Raw genomic sequence first — 22174 nt, forward strand, 5'->3', positions numbered from 1 at the left:
TGTTTTCCCCTAAATTGGGCTTTGCATGCGATTTGAATTTCCCGCCATGCTTTGTGGAACCACGAAATATCTGTGGAATGTAAATTTCATATTGGAAACTGATTTAATTCAACGTATTTGCGAATACAATTACTCAGATTTCTTCAATTTACCACCCAGGATAGTCTCTTGATTCATTTTGTGTGTAAATACAGCGAAATATAGTGAATTTTTGAGAACAGACGCCGGTTTTCCGCTCGACTCACACTTCGTGTGTGGAAATTGAGCAGCGCCGCCTCACATCGGGCAACACATTTCCAGTTCGTGTTGTCAGTGGATTTTTCGCTACGTCGAAAAGCTCGGATTTCAGTGCTAAAATCTCTGAAAATATCTCAGTGAAGACTTTATAAACACCTTTTTCGTCTTCTTCAGCACTCATTGCATCCGCGTCGCGTGTTTTCCCGTCTCGGAGTGCCGCGGAAAGTGGGTAAATGAGCGTGTGAAAGTCGCTCTTTGTGGACGAGTTGTGAAGGCAAAACGAAGCCATCTTGCTTATTTGGTCTCGAGTGAAATTCAGTCGGGAATAATGGCGAGTCCGTCGCCGCAGAGCAGCCCCATGCCGCCTCCGCAGGCGCCCAGTCCCATGGGTCCGCCGTCGCAGTCCCCGGCGCCGTCGCCGTCGCCGCAGAGCCCGTACCAGCATCCGGCGCACTCTCACGGCGCGCCCCCGCCGCCGCCGCACATCAACGGGCCCCCGCCGCCGCACCACATCCCGCCGGCGGGGCCGCCGCACATGCAGCACCACCCCGGCATGGGCCCCCACGCGGGCATGCCTCAAGGTGAGCTCTGACAGGCGTTTTCGGGCGCTCGCTGACCATTTGTGTCTCCGCAGGACCGCATCCGGGCATGTCGATGCCGCCGCAGGGCCCGCCGATGGCCCCCATGGGCTACCAGCCGCACAACATGCCGCCAAATGCCGTGAGTCCCACCCATTCCCTTTTCCATGGGCAGAGAAATGTGAGTGTCGACTCGAGTGATCTCTCGATGTGGCGTTGAGTGCGTAGACGTTGTCCGGGGGCGGAGGAGAGTGTCTCAGGGCGCCACGAGAGTCTCAAGCTCCCCCATTGTTGCCTGGCAGGGATTCACAAGTGTCTCTATGAGCTTCTAAAAAGCAATTTAGGCTTAAAATGTCACAATAAGTGCAGATTTAGAGGTGAAATCTTATGTAAAAAACCTCTTTAATGACAAAAAAAGTCGTTTAAAGTTTGTCTTTTAATTAGTAGAACATTTTATTGTCGAATCAAATGAGCAAAAATCTTTCTTTATTAGCGGTAAAGATTTTCAATGAAAATTTTTCAATTTAGAAAATAATAAATTCAGCGTCTTTTTTTCTCTTGAAGTGCTAACTTAAGGTTGAATTTGTCATGTTTTTGGGTTGATTTCATGGCACATTCACCATTTATTTAGTATTTATCGTAGCGTCAGACAGATAATTAATCTAGGCGATTTTCATTATCGCCTTTAAACCTTTGCTTGTTTGTGCACAAAAGCATTGGAATTGAATTGAGTTTAGCGATAAAGAGACTCAGAGCTGAGAGACACTTTCCTCCAACCTCGATGGTTTTTCTTTTCCCCCCCAAAAACTGCATGATTTGTGCGTGTGACGCGCGCGGTGTTTTTATTTGAATGGCAAGAGATTTGTGTGCAATTGAGAAATCTACTTGGCGAATGTGATGACTTTACCGGCGCACTCGCGATTGACGGCCAGCATCTCGTCGTAGAGTTCTTGTGTGCTGGCGACGAGCACTTGCGCCTCCATAATGTCGTATTCGCCGCCGCGGTGGTTCTTCACCACGCCGCCGGCCTCGCGGATGAGAAGAGCGCCGGCTGCGATGTCCCAGGGCTTGAGGTATTCCATCTGATAGGCGTCGATGGCGCCGCGCGCCACATAGCACAGTGCCAGCACGATGGAGCCCAGCGAACGCACGCCAATGGCGCGGCTGCTGAGCACGTAAGTGCGTCCGATGACGTCGTCACGCAGCGACGCCGCCCAGCCCAGCGAGACTTCCACAGAGATCACGGAGCTGCTGAGGCTGGTCACGCGGCTGCAGCGTATGCGGTCGCCGTTGAGGAAGGCGCCGCGGCCGCGAATGGCGGTGTAGAGCTCGCTGTGGATGGGATTGAGGCAGATGGCGAGCAGCAGCTTATTGTCCACGGCCAGAGCGACGGAGATGCAGATGAGTGGATTGCTGTGGATGAAGTTTGTCGTGCCGTCGATGGGATCGATGATCCACGTTGGATCTCTGGTCAGAGTGTTCTTGGCGGCGGATTCCTCGGCGATGAATCTGGAGAAAGAGCGTTAATCTTGAGTGTTTGTTTTTGTGTTGAGAGAAATGTCTCACTTGTGACTCGAATATTTCTGCTTAATCCCATTAATTATGATGTCTTCCACCGCTCTGTCGTATTCAGTGACGAGATCAGCAGCGTCTTCCTTCTCTTCCACCTTTTTTGTCTTGTTGAAACCCTCGAGAATCACTTCACCGCCCTTCTTCACCAATTCCAACACATATTGAAAGCACTCTTGCAGACTTTCCTCGTTGGAAAAGTCGGGAAAGTCGGATAATTCACTGAAATTCACCATTTCTGCAGCGTGAGTGAATGGAAAATGGGTCTAATTTGCACGATTTACACTGACTGATTGCGTGTGTGAATTATATTACAGTCAGATGTTTCTCCCCACTTCTGAAAATTCAGCACTTTTTGGTGTGAATGTGGTTTTTTTTTCTTCTTTTGTGCGCGATAAAACACAATGATAGCGACCTTTATCTCCTGAAGAATGATTGTTGAAGTTGAAATCCGTGTGAGGAAGCCTAAATTTTGGTTTAAATATTTGTATTTGATTTTCAACACCACAAAGTGACACAGTTTTTATTTAATATGGTTTTTTCCACAATTAATTTCGACTATGAGTCGCTGATGTGAATTTGAGTGAATCAAATAAATTGGCAATTGATTCTATTTCTTATGAGTCTTGATTGATGGAAAAGGTCAAGTAGATTACGGGTTTTTTTTTAATAAGAAATTCACTGGATTCGAGTCTTGATTGTTGGAATTAACATCTGTGACAAGGGGTTAATCAAGTGGGAGAAAAGTGATTTCCATTCCTCAAAATTCCAAAACATTCCACAATCCATTCTTCGAAATATATTCTTTCGAAAGATATGTATAGAAATTCGAGCGCAAATCTTCCATTTAAGAGAATTTAGCACAAGATCAGGAAGTTTCGCGGGTTCGATTCTCCTTCAGTTGTGATTTTTTCACAACTTTTTTTCACTTTTCTTTCCTTTTCGAGGATTTTCTTTCACTTTATCGCTTCATATCAGCATTTTTTCTTCAATTTCTTCAAGAATTATTTCTAAAAACGCCATCTGATGATCGGAATTGCTTTTCTTTCACTAACTTTTTACTTCTGAATTCTTTTTGTCCGTTTTAATGTTCATTTTGGGGCTTGAAACTGTTCTAAATGTTGTAAATGCTATAAAATGTTTTAGAGTTTCTAGAAAAAGTCATAAACAGTGTGAAAATGGAAGGAAAATGGAGTGAAAAGGTGATATTATTAGTTTCCCAAAAGAGTTTAGTAGAAAATCTTTTATTCTGACTGGAAAATGGAATATTTACAACATATTTCGCGTATTCCTTGAGTTTTTGATATTTAATTTTATCAAGAATTTTATCCATTCCTGTCATTCCCGTCGATTCTTCACTTGAGCAACCCCTTGATCTGTGATGGCTTTTAATTGGACTAATTGGGAAGGTTGAATGTGTGTTTGAAGATTTGCCGAGATGATAATAAAAATTAGTATGAAAGACGTGAGAAAAAGTCATCGCGAAGTAAAATGATCAAGTTTCAAGGGACAATGAGAGGAAAAGCCTAAAATATGATGCTTTTTCTTTATTGTTCAATACTGACATAACAATGTTTTTTGTACTCTTGAGCAAGAAAAGCTCTCTATTTGTCACTGATTTTCAAGATTTTGCCGCTAAACTCGCGGTTGAACTGGAGGATTTGGTTGTGAAGTTCCGGATTGGCGGACACGACAATGCTGCCGTTCATGATGTCGTACGGCGATCCGTCGGGGTGGGAAATGACGCCGCCGGCCTCTTGGACGATGAGAGCGCCGGCAGCCAAGTCCCAGGGATAAATTCCCACCACTTGGTAGACATCCAGAATGCCACGGGCGACAAAGACCAGCCCGAGAACGGCCGAGCCGACTGCCCGGATGCCAGAGACGCGGCTCGTGAGGGCGTAAGTTCTGACCATGATCTCGTCGCGCCAGCGCTCGCGCGAGGCCAGCGAAGGCTCATCGCCCACGAGGCTGTGAATCAGGGACGTGACGGAGCTGGTGTGGATCTTGTGGCCATTCATGGTGGCGCCGTGGCCGCGGCGGGCGCAGTAGAGTTCACGCTGGATTGGCGCTGACACGACGCCCAGGACGAGTTGCTTGCGATGCGCCAGGGCGACGGAGATGGCCACGAGTGGATAGCCGTGGACGAAGCTTGTGGTGCCGTCGATGGGATCGATGATCCACGTGGGATCGTCCGTCAGAGGCTCTTTGGCGTGCTTCTCCTCGGCAATTATCCTGGGATAGAGAGGAAGATTGTGGGCATGAAGAGGCAAACAAGCAGTAAATCAACTGGCTTACTTGTGATCCGGATACTTTTTGAGAATCTCAGAGACCAGGAAATCCTCCACTTGACCGTCATACTCAGTCACCAGGTCAAAGACATCCGACTTCGTTTGCACAGTCTTCACAGCGTCAATTCCGCGTCTCACAATGTCAGCGGCTCTCTCAATAGCGTCACACATGAAGTCCTGACACTCCTGCAGGACGGAGTCTTGGGAGAAATCGCGAGGAGCAGACATTCTGACCACTTCAAGTGGAGAAAAGTGTCACAAGTGGGCTTATTTCTGCCTTGTCAAGCTTCTTATGTGACATTCGGAAAAAATGTGTGCGGCTGGGAATCGATAAAGTGTGTGCGAAGAGGATGAAATGAGGGCGAAGTTGGTGTGAATGCGATGACTAATGATGACTGAGAATTGTGCGCGTGTGTTGAGGAGAGCGCAAATGCCATGCAAAGCGACAGTAGAGATTTTTTGGCAAATGTTTTATGTTGGCACTTTTTGCTTGACTGTTCTGTATTTGTGTTCTAAACAGCTGTTGGGGAAGCTTTGACGTTCTAATGCGATTCTCTGGGTGCTTTCAGGGTCCACCGGGACCACCACCTGGACAGGGACAACCGCCTGGAGGTCCTCCAGTTGGACCACCGCCCGGCGGACCACCGCCTGGGCAGGAGAACTTGAATGCACTGCAGCGAGCGATTGACTCGATGGAGGAGAAGGGACTGCAAGAGGATCCGCGCTACTCACAATTGCTCGCCTTGAAGGCCAATTCCAAGCAGCAGATCCTCAATGTCAATCAGATGCACATGCTGAGGGCGCAGATCATGGCTTATCGCCTGCTGGCGCGCAATCAGCCACTGACGAAGCAGATTGCTTCTGTGATTCAGGGTCAGAGAGCGGATGGAACGCCACCGCAGTGTCCAACGCCGCCGTCAAGTCCCTTCCAGCAGCAACAGCAGCAGCAACAGCAACAGCAGGGACAGCCGGGGGGACAGCAGACAAAGTCGCCGGGCATGGAACAGAAGCCCGGACCGCCGGTGAGTGGCGGTCAGCCGCCGGTGCAGAGTCCCATGGCGGGAATGGTGCCCAGTGGTCAGCAAGCGCCGCAGCAACAGGCGTCGCACATGCAGCAACAGCCCGCCAGACCGAGTTCTCAGGGCCCAGCTCAGGCGCCGCGCCCAGGAACTCAAGCTCCGGCGCCGCCGCAGCCGATGCAGAAGCAGAACCGCGTCACGACGGTGCCGAAGCCGATTGGATTGGACCCAATCACGATTCTGCAGGAGCGTGAGAACCGCTTGGCGGCGAGAATCGCCCTGAGGATGGACGAGCTGACGAATCTGCCCACGGCAATGCCGGAAGACATGCGCTTGCAGGCACAGATTGAGCTGAGGGCGCTGAGAGTGCTGAACTTCCAGCGTCAGCTGCGCAGCGAGATCATCCAGTGCACGCGCAGGGACACGACGCTGGAGACGGCGGTGAATGTGAAGGCGTACAAGAGGACAAAGCGTCAGGGATTGCGCGAGGCGAGAGCCACGGAGAAGCTGGAGAAGCAGCAGAAGCTGGAGGCGGAGAGAAAGAGGCGTCAGAAGCATCAGGAATTCCTGGCGGCTGTGCTGCAGCACGGCAAGGACTTCAAGGTGAGGGAAATTGATGATGATGATGATGAGATTGTGGTGTGTATGTTTTGTGGCTAAATCCTTTGGTGTTCTTTCGACAGGAGTATCACAGGAACAATCAGGCGCGCATGGGAAGGATCAACAAGGCGATCATGAACTACCACGCGAATGCGGAGCGCGAGCAGAAGAAGGAGCAGGAGAGGATTGAGAAGGAGCGCATGCGGCGTCTGATGGCGGAGGACGAGGAGGGCTACAGGAAGCTGATTGATCAGAAAAAGGACAAGCGACTGGCGTTCCTGCTGTCGCAGACGGACGAGTACATTGGGAATCTCACAGAGATGGTGAAGCAGCACAAGGTGGAGCAGAAGAAGAAGCAGGCGGACGAGATGGTGCGCAAGAAGCGCTGGAAGCGGGAGATTCTGCAGAACGGCGAGTACATTTCGCTGGACGAGGGTTGCCTGGCGGCGGACCTGCGCGTGACGGTGATGGACCCGAACACGGGGCAGAAGCTGCAGGGTGAGGATGCGCCGATGCTGCGCGATCTGCACCGCTGGCTGGAGGCGCATCCGGGCTGGGAGTGGGTGGAGAGCGAGAGTGATCTGGACAGCGATGAGGAGGAGGAGCGGCGGCGTGAGAAGCGCGAAGAGGGCGAGAAGAGTGAGCAGGAGCAGGCGGAGGGGAAAACGGAGGACGACGAGACGAAGGAGCTGATCAAGAAGGCGAAGGTGGAGGACGATGAATATCGCACAGAGGAGCAGACGTACTACAGCATTGCGCACACAGTGCACGAGAGCGTGACGGAACAGGCGAGCATCCTGGTGAATGGGAAGCTGAAGGAGTACCAGATCAAGGGTCTGGAGTGGCTCGTGTCGCTGTACAACAACAACCTCAACGGCATCCTGGCGGATGAGATGGGCTTGGGCAAGACCATTCAGACCATCGCGCTGATCACGTACTTGATGGAGAAGAAGAAGAACAACGGGCCGTTCCTGGTCATTGTGCCGCTGTCGACGCTCTCAAATTGGGTGTTGGAGTTCGAGAAGTGGGCGCCATCTGTGTGCGTGGTGTCATACAAGGGCAGTCCGGCTGGACGGCGACATGTGCAGAATCAGATGCGCTCCACGAAGTTCAATGTGCTGCTCACGACGTATGAGTACGTGATCAAGGACAAGTCCGTGCTGGCGAAGCTGTCGTGGAAGTACATGATCATCGATGAGGGACATCGCATGAAGAATCATCACTGCAAGCTGACGCAGGTGCTGAACACGCACTACAATGCGCCACATCGACTCCTGCTCACCGGCACGCCGCTGCAGAACAAGTTGCCGGAATTGTGGGCACTGCTGAACTTCCTGCTGCCGTCGATCTTCAAGAGTTGCTCCACATTCGAGCAGTGGTTCAATGCGCCCTTCGCCACCACTGGCGAGAAGGTGGAGTTGAACGAGGAGGAGACAATTCTCATCATCCGACGTCTGCACAAGGTCCTCAGGCCCTTCCTGCTGAGGCGTCTGAAGAAGGAGGTGGAATCGCAGCTGCCGGACAAGATTGAGTACATCATCAAGTGCGAAATGTCAGGGCTGCAGCGTGTGCTGTACAAGCACATGCAGAGCAAGGGTGTGCTGCTGACGGACGGGAGTGAGAAGGGCTCCAAGGGCAAGGGTGGCGCCAAGGCGCTGATGAATACAATTGTACAGCTGAGGAAGCTGTGCAATCATCCCTTCATGTTCCAGCACATCGAGGAGAAGTATTGCGATCACATTGGCGGACATGGAGTGGTGTCTGGGCCGGATCTGTTCCGGGTGTCTGGGAAGTTTGAGCTGCTGGATCGCATTCTGCCCAAGTTGAAGGCCACAAATCATCGCGTATTGCTCTTCTGTCAGATGACACAGTGCATGACCATCATTGAGGACTACCTCGGCTGGCGGCAATTCCTCTATCTGCGCCTGGACGGCACGACGAAGGCTGAGGAGCGTGGGGATTTGCTGAAGAAGTTCAATGCCAAGGATTCGGACTACTTTGTCTTTCTGCTGTCCACCAGAGCTGGTGGCTTGGGTCTGAATCTGCAGGCGGCCGACACGGTGATCATCTTCGATTCCGACTGGAATCCACATCAGGATCTGCAGGCGCAGGATCGTGCCCATAGAATTGGGCAGCGCAATGAGGTGCGCGTGCTGAGATTGATGACGGTGAACTCGGTGGAGGAGAGAATCCTGGCGGCGGCGCGATACAAGTTGAACATGGACGAGAAGGTCATTCAGGCGGGAATGTTTGATCAGAAATCCACGGGATCGGAACGGCAGCAGTTCCTGCAGAGCATTCTGCATCAGGATGAGGCGGAGGAGGAGGAGGAGAACGAGGTGCCGGACGATGAGATGATCAATTTGATGATTTCCCGAAGTGACGATGAGTTGGAGTTGTTCAAGAAGTTGGACGCTGAGCGCAAGGCAGAAGCGGCCAAAGATGGCAGGATTCGCGCTAGGCTCATTGAGGAGTCTGAGTTGCCGGATTGGCTGGTGAAGGAGGATGAGGAGGTGGACAGGTGGAATTACGAGGAGGATAGCATTCTGGGGAGAGGATCAAGGCAGCGGAAAGAGGTGAGTTTATTGCCACGCCCCTTCGAAAGCTCCGCCCCCTTTGCTTATATCGATTGGCTTCTGTGGCTCTCTTGCAGGTGGATTACACGGATAGCTTGACGGAGAAGGAGTGGCTGAAGGCGATTGACGACGGGATTGACTTTGACGATGAGGAGGAGGAGGAGAAGGAGAAGAAGAAGAAGGGCCGGAAGCGCAAGAGCAAGCGTGCAGATGACTCGGACGATGACAGCGTGAGTGGGATGCCGGTGAAGAAGCGCAAGGGTCAGATGGATCCGAAGTTCAAGAAGCAGATGAAGCGCATCATGAATGTGACGATCAAGTATGCGGACTCGGATGGACGCGTGCTGAGTGAGCCGTTCATGAAGTTGCCGTCGAAGCGCGAGCTGCCGGATTACTATGAGATCATCAAGAAGCCGCTGGACATCAAGAAGATCCTGCAGCGCATCGAGGATGGGAAGTACATGGACTTCTCGGATTTGGAGAGGGATTTCATTCAGCTGTGCCAGAATGCGCAGATCTACAATGAGGAGACGTCGCTGATCTATGCGGACAGCATAATGCTGCAGTCGGTGTTCTCCAGTGCCAAGCAGAGGGCGGGCGAGGCGGTCGAGGATTCGGAGAACGAGGGTGAGAAGAAGGGCGAATTGAGGGTGAGCGTGCAAAGGCTGACGATTGACGGTGTTGCTCCTCTTGCAGGCTCCTTCGGTGAGGACGAGGACAACTCTGACGATGAGTCTGGGAGTGTGAAGATGAAGCTGAAGCTGTCCAAGGGCGGCGCGGCGTCATCATCGTCCTCGTCGTCGGCGAAGAAGGCGGCGCCCGTCACGACTTCGGGGCGCAGGAAGAGGACACAGAAGAAGTACACCATCTCGGATGATGATGATGATGACATGGATTGAGAACGGCGCGCAGGAGGAGAAAGCAAAAGGACACGATCGCAGCATTCGATATAGCGCCGCAAGCACACTTTCTCTTCGCATATTAATTATACATATTCACAAAGTAAGAAAAAATGAACACTTAAGGTGGAAATTCAGTGGATTTCTTTGCGTAATTCGGATTTAATCAAATAGGAGTTGTAGATTTAGTGTGTAGATTTAATTGTGGATTTCACTCATGATGGCTTAATAAAATTTCACAAAACTCTCTACAACATGCAACTGTGTGGCCATCGCGGGAAGGGAATCACGTCACGGATGTTGTGGATGTTGAGCAGGAACTGCAGGAATCGCTCGAAGCCCATGCCAAAGCCGGCTGTTGGGATTCCGCCGAAGCGTCTCAGATTCAGATACCATTCGCTTCCCGGTGGGATTCGCAGCTTCAGGCGATTGTAGTCGTTCTCCCTGACACTGCCGCCGATCAGTTCCCCAATGCGAGGCACCAGGAAGTCCAGCGCGTCCACGAGACTGTCGTCGTCTGCCTTGGAACGCATGTAGAAGGGCTTCAGCGCAGCCGGCCAGTCGACGATGAAGACTGGAGAGCGGCAGAAGTCGGTGAGAAAGAGCTCGTGGCTCTTCATCAGACCATCGCTGGGAACGATGGGAACCTTTAGACGGTCAGCGTGCTTTTGCAGGACTTCAACAGCTTCCGCGAAAGTCATCACAGGGAATTCCTTGACTTCTGCCAGCCATTCAAACAGATTCTCCTCCCCAGAATCGCCCTGACAGTGACGAATGTCTTCCGCACAGCTGTCCAGAAGCTTCCTCAGCACGCTGATCATCATGTCCGAGATCAGCTCGATGCAATCCGTCAGCGAGGACGTGAAGACTTGCTCCACTTCCAGCATGTAGAATTCGGAGAGATGAATTGGCGATTTGTTGTTCTCTGACCGAAAGGTGGGCCCGAGTGTGAAGCAATTCCCAATCCCGTGGGCCATTGCTTCCAGATGAAGCTGCCCGGAGACACTCAAGTACGCCCGGCGGTCGAAGAACGCCTCCTCGAGTGGAACATCGTCCTTCTGCATCCCTTTCAGCAGAGCATCACTGTCCGGACGCACTCTGAACACCTCACCAGCGCCCTCGCAATCACTGGCCGTGAGGATGGGCGTGTGGATGTGCAGGAAGTCGCGCTGATGCAGGAAATCCACGAGAGCGCGATGAGCAGCGTCCCGAACGCGAAGCATAGCGGCGAAAGTTGTGATCCGTGAGCGAAAGTGTGGGTGTTCCCGGATGTAATCTGGGCTGTAAGTGTGCTTGGCGGCAAATGGGAATCCCTCGTCCACAGGACACTGCCCGAGAACCCGATAATCCTCCGCTCTGAGCTCCAACTGTCCTTTCGGCGTGCTTCCAATTGTGCCAGAAGCTTCGACAGAAGTGCCAAATAGCACATCTGCTGTGCCGGAGAGTTCCTTCCCGAGGACAACTTGCAGCGGAGATGCTGAAGAGCCATCGACAATGTCCACGAAGGATGTCTTCTTCATCTTCCGGGCATTGTTCACCCATCCCTGAAAGAAGTCTGATTAATCACAGGTTTTGATGTGTTTTCACGTGATTTGCTCACTTTAATGGTCACTTTATCGCCTTGTTGACATTTCCTGAGCTCTGAGATGCGCAAGTAGGTGTGAATCAGGCGAATTGGGTGGTTTTCCTGGGAAATCTTCAGCAGCCGGAATGAGAACATCTTCCTAACCTCACTTTGTGTGTGGTGAGTAAACGTCGCTCCGCTGTGCGGTATCTGCAAAGACGGCGGATTGTTTATTTTCTGGTGTGTTTTGGGCGTTTTGGGCAAGTTTTGGAAGCTTCTGGCCAGAGATTTTGTGTGATTTCAACCGTGATGGAGAACGAGGAGGTGCCTGACGTGATGACAGCGTCGTACAGTGAGATCATGAACTCGAATGTCGAGGAGGAATCGACAGATGTCCGGAAGCGTCCCAATCGCTTCCCGTACAATCTCGAGGGCACCGTGAGCATGGATGGGAACATGACGCACTTCATCACGGAGAATCTGGAGCACAAGATCAAGCTCTCGAGCCCCATCGCGAAGAGCAGGGAGTCACCGAGGGGCGATTCGAGAGACAGCACGCCGTCAACGAGTGGCTTCCAGTTCGGTCGTCCGGGAGGCTATCTTCTGCCCTCGGAGATTGACTCCAACGTGCTGAACGACGTGGAGATGGAGGCGCAGTATCTGGCGGCGTCTGTGGACAATCTGACGGAGAACCTCTGCAATTTGCTGCACTCTGTGAGTGACGAGGTGTTCTGGAGTGTCTCGTGACTGATTTCTCGTGTCCTTTTGCAGATTTCATCCATCACGGCGGACAATGTTGAGGTGTACAAGAACTCCGTGAGCAAACTGACGGATTGCATGGATGCTAACATCAAGAATATGTACACAATCATGGCCAAGACGGAGGAAATCTCCAATGCGATCAAACCTACGAAGCAGCTGATGAACAGAATGTGAGTATCTTTGGCATCTGGCGAGGCTTCCTGACTAGAGAATTCCCCCAATTTCCACCTCTTCCAGACGTGAAATCAAGCGCTTGGTGGATATGCTGGAGAACACGCTCTAGGAAGCCAAGCGATCATCTCTGATCATCCCTGGAAATTTGTGATTTTGTGATCTCTCGAGTAAGTCTATATAATGTGTTATTTTCCTTTCCACGCGGAGAAGATCGTTGCAATAGAGGCAGAATTTAACGGCATAGAGATAAATTTATTATTTACATTTTTTACAGCTTCTCAAGTATAACATTTACAATAATAACATTGGATATATAAATTTACTCTCGCGATCAAAATCGAGTTGAAAAATAGTGTTTTTTTTTGTTTTCTTGCTTTAATTGTTCCCTAAACCTGTTGCACATTTGTCTTAAGATTTCGCGACCTGCCGATTGTTCGTGCGTTTCACTCACGCACGCATTACATCATATACACGTTGAACACTCTTACAAAGAGGGAGAAATAAACGAGGGGGGGGGGGGGAGAAAGAGCGTACAATAAACAATTGTTGGCCCCAAAAAATGATCCGACGATCGCGTTAGCGAAGCGTCGGCAATTCCGTCATGGTGAAGAGTCGTGGAAGGACCTCACGTGTCTGCCACTCCTATTTCGTGTTGACCAGCGTGAGGAACTCCTCTCGGGTCTTGGGATCGTCCCTGAACACGCCCAACATTGTTGATGTCACAGTTTTGCTGTTGATCTTCTGCACGCCGCGCATCACCATGCACATGTGCCTGCAATAGGGAAGACAGAGTGAGAAAATCGTAGGAATTGACTTAAGAGAAATGTAAGGGGCGGAGCTTTCGAGTGGGAGGGGCAATAGGGTAAAAACGAGTCCCAGAGTGACTAAAATCGTTTATATTGGAAATAAAAACAGAAATGTTCACGTTAAATTACTGTTTCTTCTAGACTTCTTCGCAAGAAGAAAAATTTAAGAACTTATTCAGTAATTTATGGGCGTTTTTGCGTTGCATTCTTTATATTATTTGTTGTTAAATCAGCTGTGGAAGCTAACGGAAAGTGATCTTTTTCACCTCAAACACCTTTTCTTCAGTCATTTAATCACTCAAAAAACTCAAAAGCGTAGTTAAAGTCAAATATTAAAGTCTCTCTGTTCAATATGACAATTCTAGAGACATTTGTTGCAATAATTTATTCGATATTATATTACAATTCCCATATGCAATGATGCAAATTTCCACCTTCATTCGTCATTCGCCACAATTTGAACAATCTAATGGAGATAAGACATCCACAAGTGTCTCATTTCCTCTTCAATTGCTGAGAAATTTATGGCGAACATGTGTTCTGGGTGGTGAAAATTGAGCGCGTTTTCTGGGATGATTTATGGAAATATCTTAAGGTGTGTGACTTACACTCCTTCAATGATAACTGCCACGCCGGCGGGTTGAACTGCTTGTGTGACGGCGACGGCAATTTGCTTGGTGAGTCGCTCCTGAACCTGAAGGCGCCTCGAGAAGATCTCCACGATTCTATGGCGAAAAGAGAAAGTGGCAAAATGAAATTATGACTTTCCAGCGGAAATTCAATTGAGCAATAGTGTGTGGCAAATGAATTTTCCACCTGGAAATCAAATTAAGGCCTGTTTCGACTTTTCCGTGAGGACTTTTTCCGGGGGGTGGGTGGTGGAGAGAAAAATGAGAAAGAAAGTGAGGAAGACTGAAGTGTTGGTATAATTTGCCGACACTCTTCTCACCTGGCGAGTTTGCTGAGTCCGAGAATTTTCTTGCATGGCAAGTATCCGATGGACACCTTGCCATAGAACGGGACCAAGTGGTGCTCGCACATTGAGAACATCTCGATGTCCTTCACCACGACCATCTCGTCGGTGTCCTCTTCGAAGATGGCTCCGTTGAGGGCTTCTGCAATTGTCAAGGAGAAATCCACTTAATCTCACTTATGATTTGTGTCATGTCGTCATTGTGCAGCGTAATTGCTCAAGTGCACCTTTAATTAATGCTTGATAAACTATTTATTGTGTAATTCACTCCAACTGCCATTAAAATTGTTGGCATGATTGGCATTAAGGATTTTAATGAGTTCTGACTAATGAAAATCCCTCTTGCAATCCTCTCTGACGATGAAACACACACGGAAAACACTTGATAAGAAGTTGAGGAAGTCATTCTGATGAAAGTCTAAAATTGTAATTGATTTTTTGGCACATGAGTGAATGACGGAAAATAAGACTTTCATGAACTTCTGATCTCTGACCAGCAATAAACACACTCTTCTTCTTCAACAATGTGCGATAAGAGAAATTGTTTTTCTAAAGTCATGAAATTGCGTGATCTTATGAAATTGTGTTCTGCTTTGTCACCAACGAGTGGAAAATGAATTTATTATCACGACTTCCAGTCAATACACTCTGTGAAGCTGACTTATGGGCGGGGCTTCGAAGTGGGCGGAGCACAGTGAACCAATACTTGATTGAGAAGGTAATTTAACTATTTCGTCAGAGAAATTTCCATTCTGTGGCTTTGACAGCGTTTCTGCACTGATTTTCCCATGTCAAAATAGTCTCGGTAAATTTGCTTCTTTGGTGCTGTTTTTGACGAAGAGACAAAGTCTGTTAATGGCATGCCAAAGAGAGGAACTCCTCAAAGAGCAGACTTAATCGCCACTTTAAATGTCTTGACTCGAATTGACTGTGCGGTGAATGTTTGATATAAAGTAAATTGCCTTTGTGGCTTCTCTGTGACACTCAGCATTCCTCGAGTCTTCCGAATAATCATCAAATTCATTGTAAAATATTCATCATATCGTCAATTGAGGGATTGAGTGTCAAACACACACGCCAAATCACGCACAATTGACAAAATGTTGATGGATATTTCGTGTGCAATTCTTCACGTGCCATTTGATGATGATGAAGAACTCAAACAATCAAAATCAGAAAAGGGATGAGGAATGCGTCTGAAGACGTCGTGAGGAATTTACTTGAAAGCCTCGCACACGACCAAAGGAATAAATTCAGCATCGCGCGTCAATTGACTAAATTTAGCCAGGAATCACGTTCGAACATGGATAAATTCCTTCTTCTCCACGCTTCGCACGCCCCCACAAGCTTCTGCGCGCCCTTTTTGCCCACCCACACAATCCAAGTCACTCCGAGGCAATTGTCATGAGTCAAATGCTCACCCCCTCTTGCCTCCCATGGCGTCTTGATGTGCTCTCTGCAAGAGGGTGGATGTGATTTAGAGTGTGTCTGGGGATTTTTTTTCTTCCACCCAAACCACTCCACAGCAGCTTTTCATCCATTTTGCTGCTGGTCGGATTGCGAGGGCGGCCAGAAGTGGAGCAAATCAATAATCTGGCCATTGCCAACCCTCCCTTCTTCCCTCCCCCCCCCCCAGCCCAAGACACATCACGACAATTGACAGCGACGCGAGAGTGAAGGATTTAATGACCGAGATAGTTTCCTCGCAACTTGTTGATTTTTATTTGTCTAAGACAGAAGCATTGAATCACTTAAAGCGTTAAACACGGTATCGTTATCCTTTCATCGATTCACTGGGTGTTTGAGAGTCTTCTGAAGCTTATTAGGGCTTTTTAGTTGGTTATTTTCTTGTCAAAAGAGCCAAAAAGGGGTGAAAGAAAAATAGATCTTTTCAAGAATTGTACGTAAATCGTTTCGATTATGTCAAAATCGTTTAAGTATCAGGAAACTGAAGAGGAGGAACACAATTGCTTAATAAAATCGAAGACGATTTTGTTGAATATGGGTTGAAAATCATGTTTACAGATCTGGAATCAGCGTAAGAACATTTTTCAATTCTTCTCAAGGGGGAGATAATACAGTCAGAAAAGATGTACAGCTCAGTAGAAGTACTTAAGAAAATGGAAGTGTTAGGTAGGTTTGATAGGTTGTCCTAGGTTTTCTTTGAGCTTCTTTGTTGTAACTACGCTTGCTTATAAATTTCACGATTCTTTCTTGGTTTTAACCGTTTCCTTTAACTTGTAAGTAATACTTAAATTTTAATCTTCGTAAATCTTATCTTTAACCCTTCCGCAATTGTCAGTGGCAATAAAATTTTCCTCGTGAGAGATACAGCTGGTCATATGCTTGATTCTGCTGTAAAATGTGCTTCTTGGGAAATTTATTTGGAGATATTAAAAACATTTTATAGGTTCTAGACAGAAAAAAATGTTATAATTAACAATGCAACATTGGCATAAAAGTAATTATTGTCCCGGAAATACATTAAAAGAAAAATTTATAATCAATAAAAGGTAATTCCATTGCAAATACAATGCTAAATTACTAATTAAGATATAGAAATGGTCTCTTGTAGTGTTTTTTTTTTTGCGGAAATTTCACTTCATTTCCTTCAAGTGCATCACTGTTTTGCAATGTAATTTGCAATATATTGAGGCTTTTGTTGGTGTATTTTTAATGGGCACATAATTTAGTAATGGATTTCATCAGAGGCAACAAAAAAATTCAAGTTTATATTTTAATTTCAAGTGCAAAGCATAAATAATCAAAACAAAATGCTCGAATGTGTGTGGAAAAATTTGGCTTTTAGTGAAGCAAAGAGATTAAAAGTGATTGAAATGAAAGCACGCGACAAATATTTGCATAAAAATGTCAACAAATCTCAGGTGATACTTTTTTTTCATGTTTATTTGCCCAGTAAAAAGTCACAGGAAAAATGGGCGGTAAATATTTGAGCTTTTTGAACGGCTGGAATATGTGTTTGTTTAATTGCGAGAGAGGAGTGGCTCTCTTGGTCCAAGTGCGACTCACCTTCGAGGCTCTGATCGTATCCTTTGGTGAAGAACAGCATCGCCTTGGCCGCGCGCTCGGGCGTCTTGAGCAGTCCCTGGCGGTCCGGATCCTCGCCCAGGCCGGTCAGCAGGAGCCGGTAGGATCGCGTCATCTCGGGCAGGAGCGCCTCGCGCGTCGGCGGCTTGTGATCCAGCTCCAGGTCGTGGTGAAACGTGCAATTCTCATGACCTGCCAATCAAAGGTGATTCGTCAGTATGCGTGTGAATTTAATTGGACAGATCGTCTCTCTCTCTCTCTCTCTCTCTAATGCATTCCGTGTGGCTCGCGACAAGATTAAAAAAAAAACCACCCGTAAACAGCTGCAGTGATCGTTGAGAAAAAGATGGAAAAAATTGACTTGATTGACTTCAATGTGATTTTGCTCCGAGGGAATAACAAATGAGCACCACAAAAAGGCCTCCCAACCAATGTGTGTGTGTGGATTTTATTTAAATAGATGCCTTCAAGAAAACGAGTTGATGATATTGTGAAATTGCCGGTCGCACAACACTCTGTGTTTTTTTTCTTCACTCACAACACAACTTGCAATTATTTGTCACATTGGATGGAAAAAAACACCACCAAATGCCCAAATGATCAATTGATAGGATTTTTTGCATGCAATCCAAAGTTTTGCCCCCAAGGCGTGTGCGATAGGCGCGATCATAAACACCCCGTGATAACCTCGCTCGTGACCCGATCACCGTTGCTCAAGCCTGAGTCACAGCTACTGTAAGTCTACGTTTTCATCTCAACACTTTTCAGCATTTCTGTGAGTGTCTTTTCCAAGAAGGACACGAAATTAGAGTAAAAACAAGTCTTTTCTTTTGCAGTGAATACAGCAGAAAATAAATATTAATTTTCCCCAAGAATCTACATTTCTTGAAATGCAAATATTTTCTGTAATTATTATTTTTCATACTTTGAATTTAATCTGCAGAAAAATGTTTAGAATATGATAAGGAAGTTAGTCTAGATTTAATCTCTTATGAAAATGTCGCTCAAGAAGGATTAAGCCAAGATCCGACTTCATCTAAACCACACAGAATTCCATACTTTAAGGCAAGCAAATACTGTTTTTGTGGCTCTCTTTGCCACCTGAGGAAGCCTCTGACGGGTGATGAATGACTGGGCAAAGGAGGTGGACTCGAACTGTGACCACCTTGACAACTTTCACACTGGCGCCAGTGTCTTTATCTCTTTTTCCACGCGGCCTCGAGGTTCGAGATCAAGGCACTGGCTCATGGCGTTTCCCTCTTCGCCACAGAAGTCACCTGGCGTGGTGGAGGTGCGCGGCGTCTGTGGTGTTCCCGGAATGTACAGCACCCTCTCGGCCTCGGGCGCCTTGGTGTCCATCTTGAGTGGCGGCTGGTGGCGGCGCTTGCACAGCCCGTTGGACTCCTCGCCGTCCTTGCCGTTGGAGCACTTGGCGGCGCTGGAGCTCTGCGGGAAGTTGCTGTCGTCGATGGCGTCATTGAGCTCGGTGGTGGACATCTGGGACAGCAGCTGCAGCTTCCTCTCCCTGGACATTTTACGCCACGCGAGCACACAACACAGGCAAGAAAGGATCCAGTCGATGCCAACTCAAGTACACGGATTCACGGCACCATGAAGCGCAGGGTTGGGCAGAAGAGGGGTGGCGGGCGAGAGAGGAGTTCCTGGAGCGCGCGAGATTTGTCTCTGTCAGACAGACAGGAAGTGTGAGAGAGAGGGAAGACTGGAGCCCGAGACGGAGCTGCCTTTGGGAGCAGCGTGAGGCACAAACTGAAAGGCGTTTCGATGCCACCGAATTATTTATACGCGCCGCTCGATTCCCATCCACTTTGGCCACAAGAGAGCACACAGAGAGCGAGAGTCGTGCCAAGAGCGAGAGAGCGACTGTGCGGAGAAGATTTCCATCAGCTGGAAAATGTGCGCAAAAAGCTGCGAATGCAACAATCATCGCACAACGTCTTGAGGAGAGTCTCTTTGGTGGCCCAGAAAGAAGGTGGGAAATCGATCTGTGGTGTGTGACTCAGTCTGTGTGGCGTAAATGTTCTTAATTGGCATCGGGAAAGGCCCAGAAGACTCTTCAGTGCATGCCACAGGAATTTCTCACTCTGCCGATGCTTCATCTCTGGGGAATTTGCCCACAATTGTAGAGATTCGAGCGCGCACATCGTAAAGCAATTATTGCTTTTTTTTCCTGACATCGTTAAGGGAGTTTGGGTTGTAGTGAAACTGGATTAGCTCTTCACTGTTAATCTCCAGAAATGGTCGGAAGGTTGCTGAGTAAGAGCTCAGATGCGACGTGAAAATGTGGCAAGTTAAGGATCTTCTCGGTGTTCAAAGATAATTCGGCGCTTTGGTTTAATAAGCGCTCATGAAGCCCTAATATTCACTCATGTGTTGATATGCAAATAATTTGCTCTATTTCGAATAATTCCACAGATTTCACATATCAAAATAACATACGAAATAGAGCCCAGGAATGACAGGGTTAATCGATTTACGGTGTTGTAAGAGATTAACGCAAATGAATTGGCAAAGCAAAGTTGAGAACCAGTTGGAGTCAGTTGTGATCAATGAAAAATGTATGCATTTGGCTTTTTAGAAAATGCACGAGCCGGTTCAGTTTGGATAAGTGACCGGCCAAAAACTGCCCCCCACAAGCGCCCCCACCATCCTTGGCAAACGGGTTCGCGCGTCCAGTCGCCTTGGGCTTCACACAGCTCACCTTTAATGCTGCACACGCAGGACTTCTTCGCGCTGCCGTTCGTGGCTACAATCTGGTGGCCGTTGACTGTGTTGACTGTGTTTTGCGGAGCCATGGTGTCTTTCATTCTAGCGGCCTCTGGCGGGGGGTGGTTTGCTGGGGGGATGATGATGATGCTTTGGTCACAGAACTCTTATCACAGATCACAGGACGTCGGCGATCGCGCGCGCGGGCTGAGCAGCAGCGTGTCTGCACACAGAGAGCCACTGGTGGCTTGGCGATGGTGGTGGGGCTGGGGCGCGCGAGGGGGGAGGGGGGGGGCGGATTGTTGCTGGAGTGGAACTGCGGTATTCGCTTGAGGCCAAAGTCAACAGCGTCCGATCGCGCCCATAATTTCACACTGACTAAAGTGGTAACAAGCAATTTGGCGCCTTTTTATATTAAGAAGCACTCACTCACGCTCACAGCGAGTCGCTGCCGATCGGAAGGTGCGAGCGGGACGGCGTGTGGTGCAAGCGAGAGGGCATGAATGTGTAAATTTGCTGTGTGATGGAGCAAAATTGTCAGTTTGTGTCTCTCATAATATCTGAATTCGCAGCGGACCATGCTTGAGGGGGTGGGAGGCAATGAGGGGAGGGAGGAATTTGCACATGACTCTTTAGAGGACTTCAGGAAATTCATTAAAACCGTGTAGCCCCCCACAATTATTACGGATTGTGGAGTGAGAAACGGGGCAAGATTGCCGCAATATAATTGATGAATTACACATCTTTGTGCGCTCACAGAGAGTCCATGAGAATCCAGCAATTCGCGGGGAATTTTCTCCTTCAACTGAAATTCACCGTGGTTTGTTTTCTTGATTGCCGAACCAATTTCACACACTCTCTGTGGTGTTCTGACGCCCCAAACAGTGACTCATGAGGGCATATTTTCAGAACACTGCGCGGGGTTTCTCACCGTGACTACGTGCGAAATTGACGACAGAAAAGGCATAATCGGATGCGAGAGCGCGCTGTGTAGGTTGAGTGTTGATCGTGACCTGATTGCTTGGCTAGATTGAGCCGCTCACACCTGAACAGGTGCACTTCTCGACTGTGATTTTCACAGCTCTTCACGGGACAATTGCCACCAAGAGAGTGTTCAGGAAATGAGTGGCATTTTGGCCAATGGAAAAGCACTCACGCGATCAGTTCCGAAGATCGCAACACTTTTCGATTATGGCGCGGGAAATGAAGTTCAATAATACTTAGCTTAAGTGAATATATCATGAAAAATTCACTTGAATCTAATCTAAAAATATGTATAAAAGTTTATTTTTACGATTTTAACACAAACTGCGTGGTTTTTACAGAGTTTTTCAATGAGTTTCCTAATGTTGTTCCAATAAAACTGTTGATTTTCAATGTAAAAAAAGGTGACAAAGTGAATCTTGGATTGTAAGGAATTACCTTCAAACTGGAGAAATTAAATCCAGGATTAACTACTATGATATAAAATGCGATAAATTACTTTTTCAGACATCCTATTCAATTAGACGTTGGTTTTTACATACTAAATAAGATTTTGCTCGTCGGGAAGAACAAGAACTTGATCTTGAGATTTTTCGCGATATTAAATATACTTGTTTATGGCTTTTATTAGTGTATTGGTCGCAAGAAATGCCGAGAGTTGATGATAATTTAAATGGCAATTTAAAGATTAAGCAAAGTGTTAAAACTTTTTCCTCAATTGACAGATATTTTGTTACCAATCCAATTGAGATTAGCGGAGGCTCGCGAGTAATTCAGCTGTCTTATCAGCGGAGCTTCTGGAGGAATGTAAAAAGCGCCATTTTGCGCACAGACGTAAGAGATTTCCTTGTAGTTTTATGACTCAGATATAGTCAACACTTTGATACTTCTGGGCTTGAGTGCTGCTAATGTGCGTGCCAGGCACTGTGGTGGATTCTCCTGTTGCCGAGAGAATTGCCTGTGGTGCAGCTTCGAGCGAAAATCAGCTGCTGGATGGCAAAAAAGTGCAGAGATTGAGCCGAAAGAGATCACCTTGACCTGCGATTAGAGATGCTAATCGCAATTTCCAATGCGTGATCTTGAAATAATCAATTACCTGCCAATCGGCATCTCTTCTTGTCTAGCCAAGAGACACTGTTTCGGCCACACTGTTTTGCTTTTAACCATCAGTGACTTTTCAATATACAGAGAAAAAAATGCTCCACACAATTTATTTGATATTCACAAAACACTGAATGCGAGTTTTGTGAAGTTCAAATTGCATATTGGAAAATTCCAGTGTTAAGCGCCGAAAATCGGCAATTTGAGGGGTTTTTTTCCCACCTGTTTTTCCACCATGGCGAAAAATGATTTTCAATCGACCTAGAAAT

The 22174-nt window shown here is 47.8% G+C and overlaps 5 protein-coding genes across 9 annotated transcripts; 2 read left to right on the top strand and 3 right to left on the bottom strand.

The window, feature by feature from the left end:
• The first annotated feature begins 293 nt into the window (after positions 1 to 293).
• Positions 294 to 10017, top strand: LOC132255726 (ATP-dependent helicase brm). 4 transcript variants are annotated; one of them, XM_059751857.1, is made up of 6 exons: positions 294 to 818; positions 872 to 996; positions 5245 to 6297; positions 6378 to 8870; positions 8948 to 9497; positions 9567 to 10017. In XM_059751857.1, the coding sequence occupies exons 1-6, from the start codon at positions 566 to 568 to the stop codon at positions 9767 to 9769; spliced, it is 4677 nt and encodes a 1558-aa protein (XP_059607840.1). In that variant the 5' UTR covers positions 294 to 565; the 3' UTR covers positions 9770 to 10017. The 4 variants fall into 4 exon arrangements, with proteins under 4 accessions (XP_059607840.1, XP_059607841.1, XP_059607837.1 ...); XM_059751858.1 differs by having other exon boundaries at positions 872 to 957; XM_059751854.1 differs by having other exon boundaries at positions 8948 to 10017.
• Positions 1379 to 3017, bottom strand: LOC132255731 (uncharacterized). The gene is made up of 2 exons (XM_059751866.1): positions 2382 to 3017; positions 1379 to 2324 (listed from the first exon to the last, which is right to left on the bottom strand). The coding sequence occupies exons 1-2, from the start codon at positions 2618 to 2620 to the stop codon at positions 1697 to 1699; spliced, it is 867 nt and encodes a 288-aa protein (XP_059607849.1). The 5' UTR covers positions 2621 to 3017; the 3' UTR covers positions 1379 to 1696.
• On the bottom strand, positions 10013 to 11541 carry LOC132255727 (probable asparagine--tRNA ligase, mitochondrial). The gene is made up of 2 exons (XM_059751859.1): positions 11370 to 11541; positions 10013 to 11313 (listed from the first exon to the last, which is right to left on the bottom strand). The coding sequence occupies exons 1-2, from the start codon at positions 11487 to 11489 to the stop codon at positions 10018 to 10020; spliced, it is 1416 nt and encodes a 471-aa protein (XP_059607842.1). The 5' UTR covers positions 11490 to 11541; the 3' UTR covers positions 10013 to 10017.
• A 72-nt stretch (positions 11542 to 11613) lies between these two features.
• Positions 11614 to 12786, top strand: LOC132255733 (BLOC-1-related complex subunit 6). The gene is made up of 3 exons (XM_059751870.1): positions 11614 to 12047; positions 12105 to 12265; positions 12333 to 12786. The coding sequence occupies exons 1-3, from the start codon at positions 11643 to 11645 to the stop codon at positions 12376 to 12378; spliced, it is 612 nt and encodes a 203-aa protein (XP_059607853.1). The 5' UTR covers positions 11614 to 11642; the 3' UTR covers positions 12379 to 12786.
• LOC132255729 (GTP cyclohydrolase 1) lies at positions 12501 to 20157 on the bottom strand. Of its 2 annotated transcripts, none has more exons than XM_059751865.1 (5): positions 19816 to 20157; positions 17079 to 17288; positions 14025 to 14190; positions 13684 to 13800; positions 12501 to 13041 (listed from the first exon to the last, which is right to left on the bottom strand). In XM_059751865.1, the coding sequence occupies exons 1-5, from the start codon at positions 19919 to 19921 to the stop codon at positions 12912 to 12914; spliced, it is 729 nt and encodes a 242-aa protein (XP_059607848.1). In that variant the 5' UTR covers positions 19922 to 20157; the 3' UTR covers positions 12501 to 12911. The 2 variants fall into 2 exon arrangements, with proteins under 2 accessions (XP_059607848.1, XP_059607847.1); XM_059751864.1 differs by lacking the exon at positions 19816 to 20157 and adding an exon at positions 18374 to 18894.
• Positions 20158 to 22174: the final 2017 nt, after the last annotated feature.

This window comes from Phlebotomus argentipes, unplaced genomic scaffold, assembly GCF_947086385.1.
Source record: "Phlebotomus argentipes unplaced genomic scaffold, Phlebotomus argentipes genome assembly contig_5, whole genome shotgun sequence".
Taxonomy (NCBI): Eukaryota; Metazoa; Arthropoda; class Insecta; order Diptera; family Psychodidae; genus Phlebotomus; species Phlebotomus argentipes.

What these genes read in the sequence shown, in the direction of transcription:
- LOC132255729 (XM_059751864.1), bottom strand. Translation starts at nt 18,629, where the DNA reads ATGTCCAGGGAGAGGAAGCTGCAGCTGCTGTCCCAGATGTCCACCACC. An exon ending in ATACGATCAGAGCCTCGAAG is followed by an intron (nt 14,191 to 17,078) that starts GTGAGTCGCACT and finishes TGACAATTGCAG; the next exon opens with AAGCCCTCAACGGAGCCATC. An exon ending in GCAGTTATCATTGAAGGAGT is followed by an intron (nt 13,042 to 13,683) that starts GTAAGTCACACA and finishes TCCCTATTGCAG; the next exon opens with GCACATGTGCATGGTGATGC.
- LOC132255733 (XM_059751870.1), top strand. Translation starts at nt 11,643, where the DNA reads ATGGAGAACGAGGAGGTGCCTGACGTGATGACAGCGTCGTACAGTGAG. An exon ending in TCTGCAATTTGCTGCACTCT is followed by an intron (nt 12,048 to 12,104) that starts GTGAGTGACGAG and finishes GTCCTTTTGCAG; the next exon opens with ATTTCATCCATCACGGCGGA. An exon ending in AAGCAGCTGATGAACAGAAT is followed by an intron (nt 12,266 to 12,332) that starts GTGAGTATCTTT and finishes CACCTCTTCCAG; the next exon opens with ACGTGAAATCAAGCGCTTGG.
- LOC132255731 (XM_059751866.1), bottom strand. Translation starts at nt 2,620, where the DNA reads ATGGTGAATTTCAGTGAATTATCCGACTTTCCCGACTTTTCCAACGAG. An exon ending in CAGAAATATTCGAGTCACAA is followed by an intron (nt 2,325 to 2,381) that starts GTGAGACATTTC and finishes CTCTTTCTCCAG; the next exon opens with ATTCATCGCCGAGGAATCCG.
- LOC132255727 (XM_059751859.1), bottom strand. Translation starts at nt 11,489, where the DNA reads ATGTTCTCATTCCGGCTGCTGAAGATTTCCCAGGAAAACCACCCAATT. An exon ending in GCGATAAAGTGACCATTAAA is followed by an intron (nt 11,314 to 11,369) that starts GTGAGCAAATCA and finishes GACTTCTTTCAG; the next exon opens with GGATGGGTGAACAATGCCCG.
- LOC132255726 (XM_059751854.1), top strand. Translation starts at nt 566, where the DNA reads ATGGCGAGTCCGTCGCCGCAGAGCAGCCCCATGCCGCCTCCGCAGGCG. An exon ending in CCACGCGGGCATGCCTCAAG is followed by an intron (nt 819 to 871) that starts GTGAGCTCTGAC and finishes GTGTCTCCGCAG; the next exon opens with GACCGCATCCGGGCATGTCG. An exon ending in AGCACGGCAAGGACTTCAAG is followed by an intron (nt 6,298 to 6,377) that starts GTGAGGGAAATT and finishes TTCTTTCGACAG; the next exon opens with GAGTATCACAGGAACAATCA.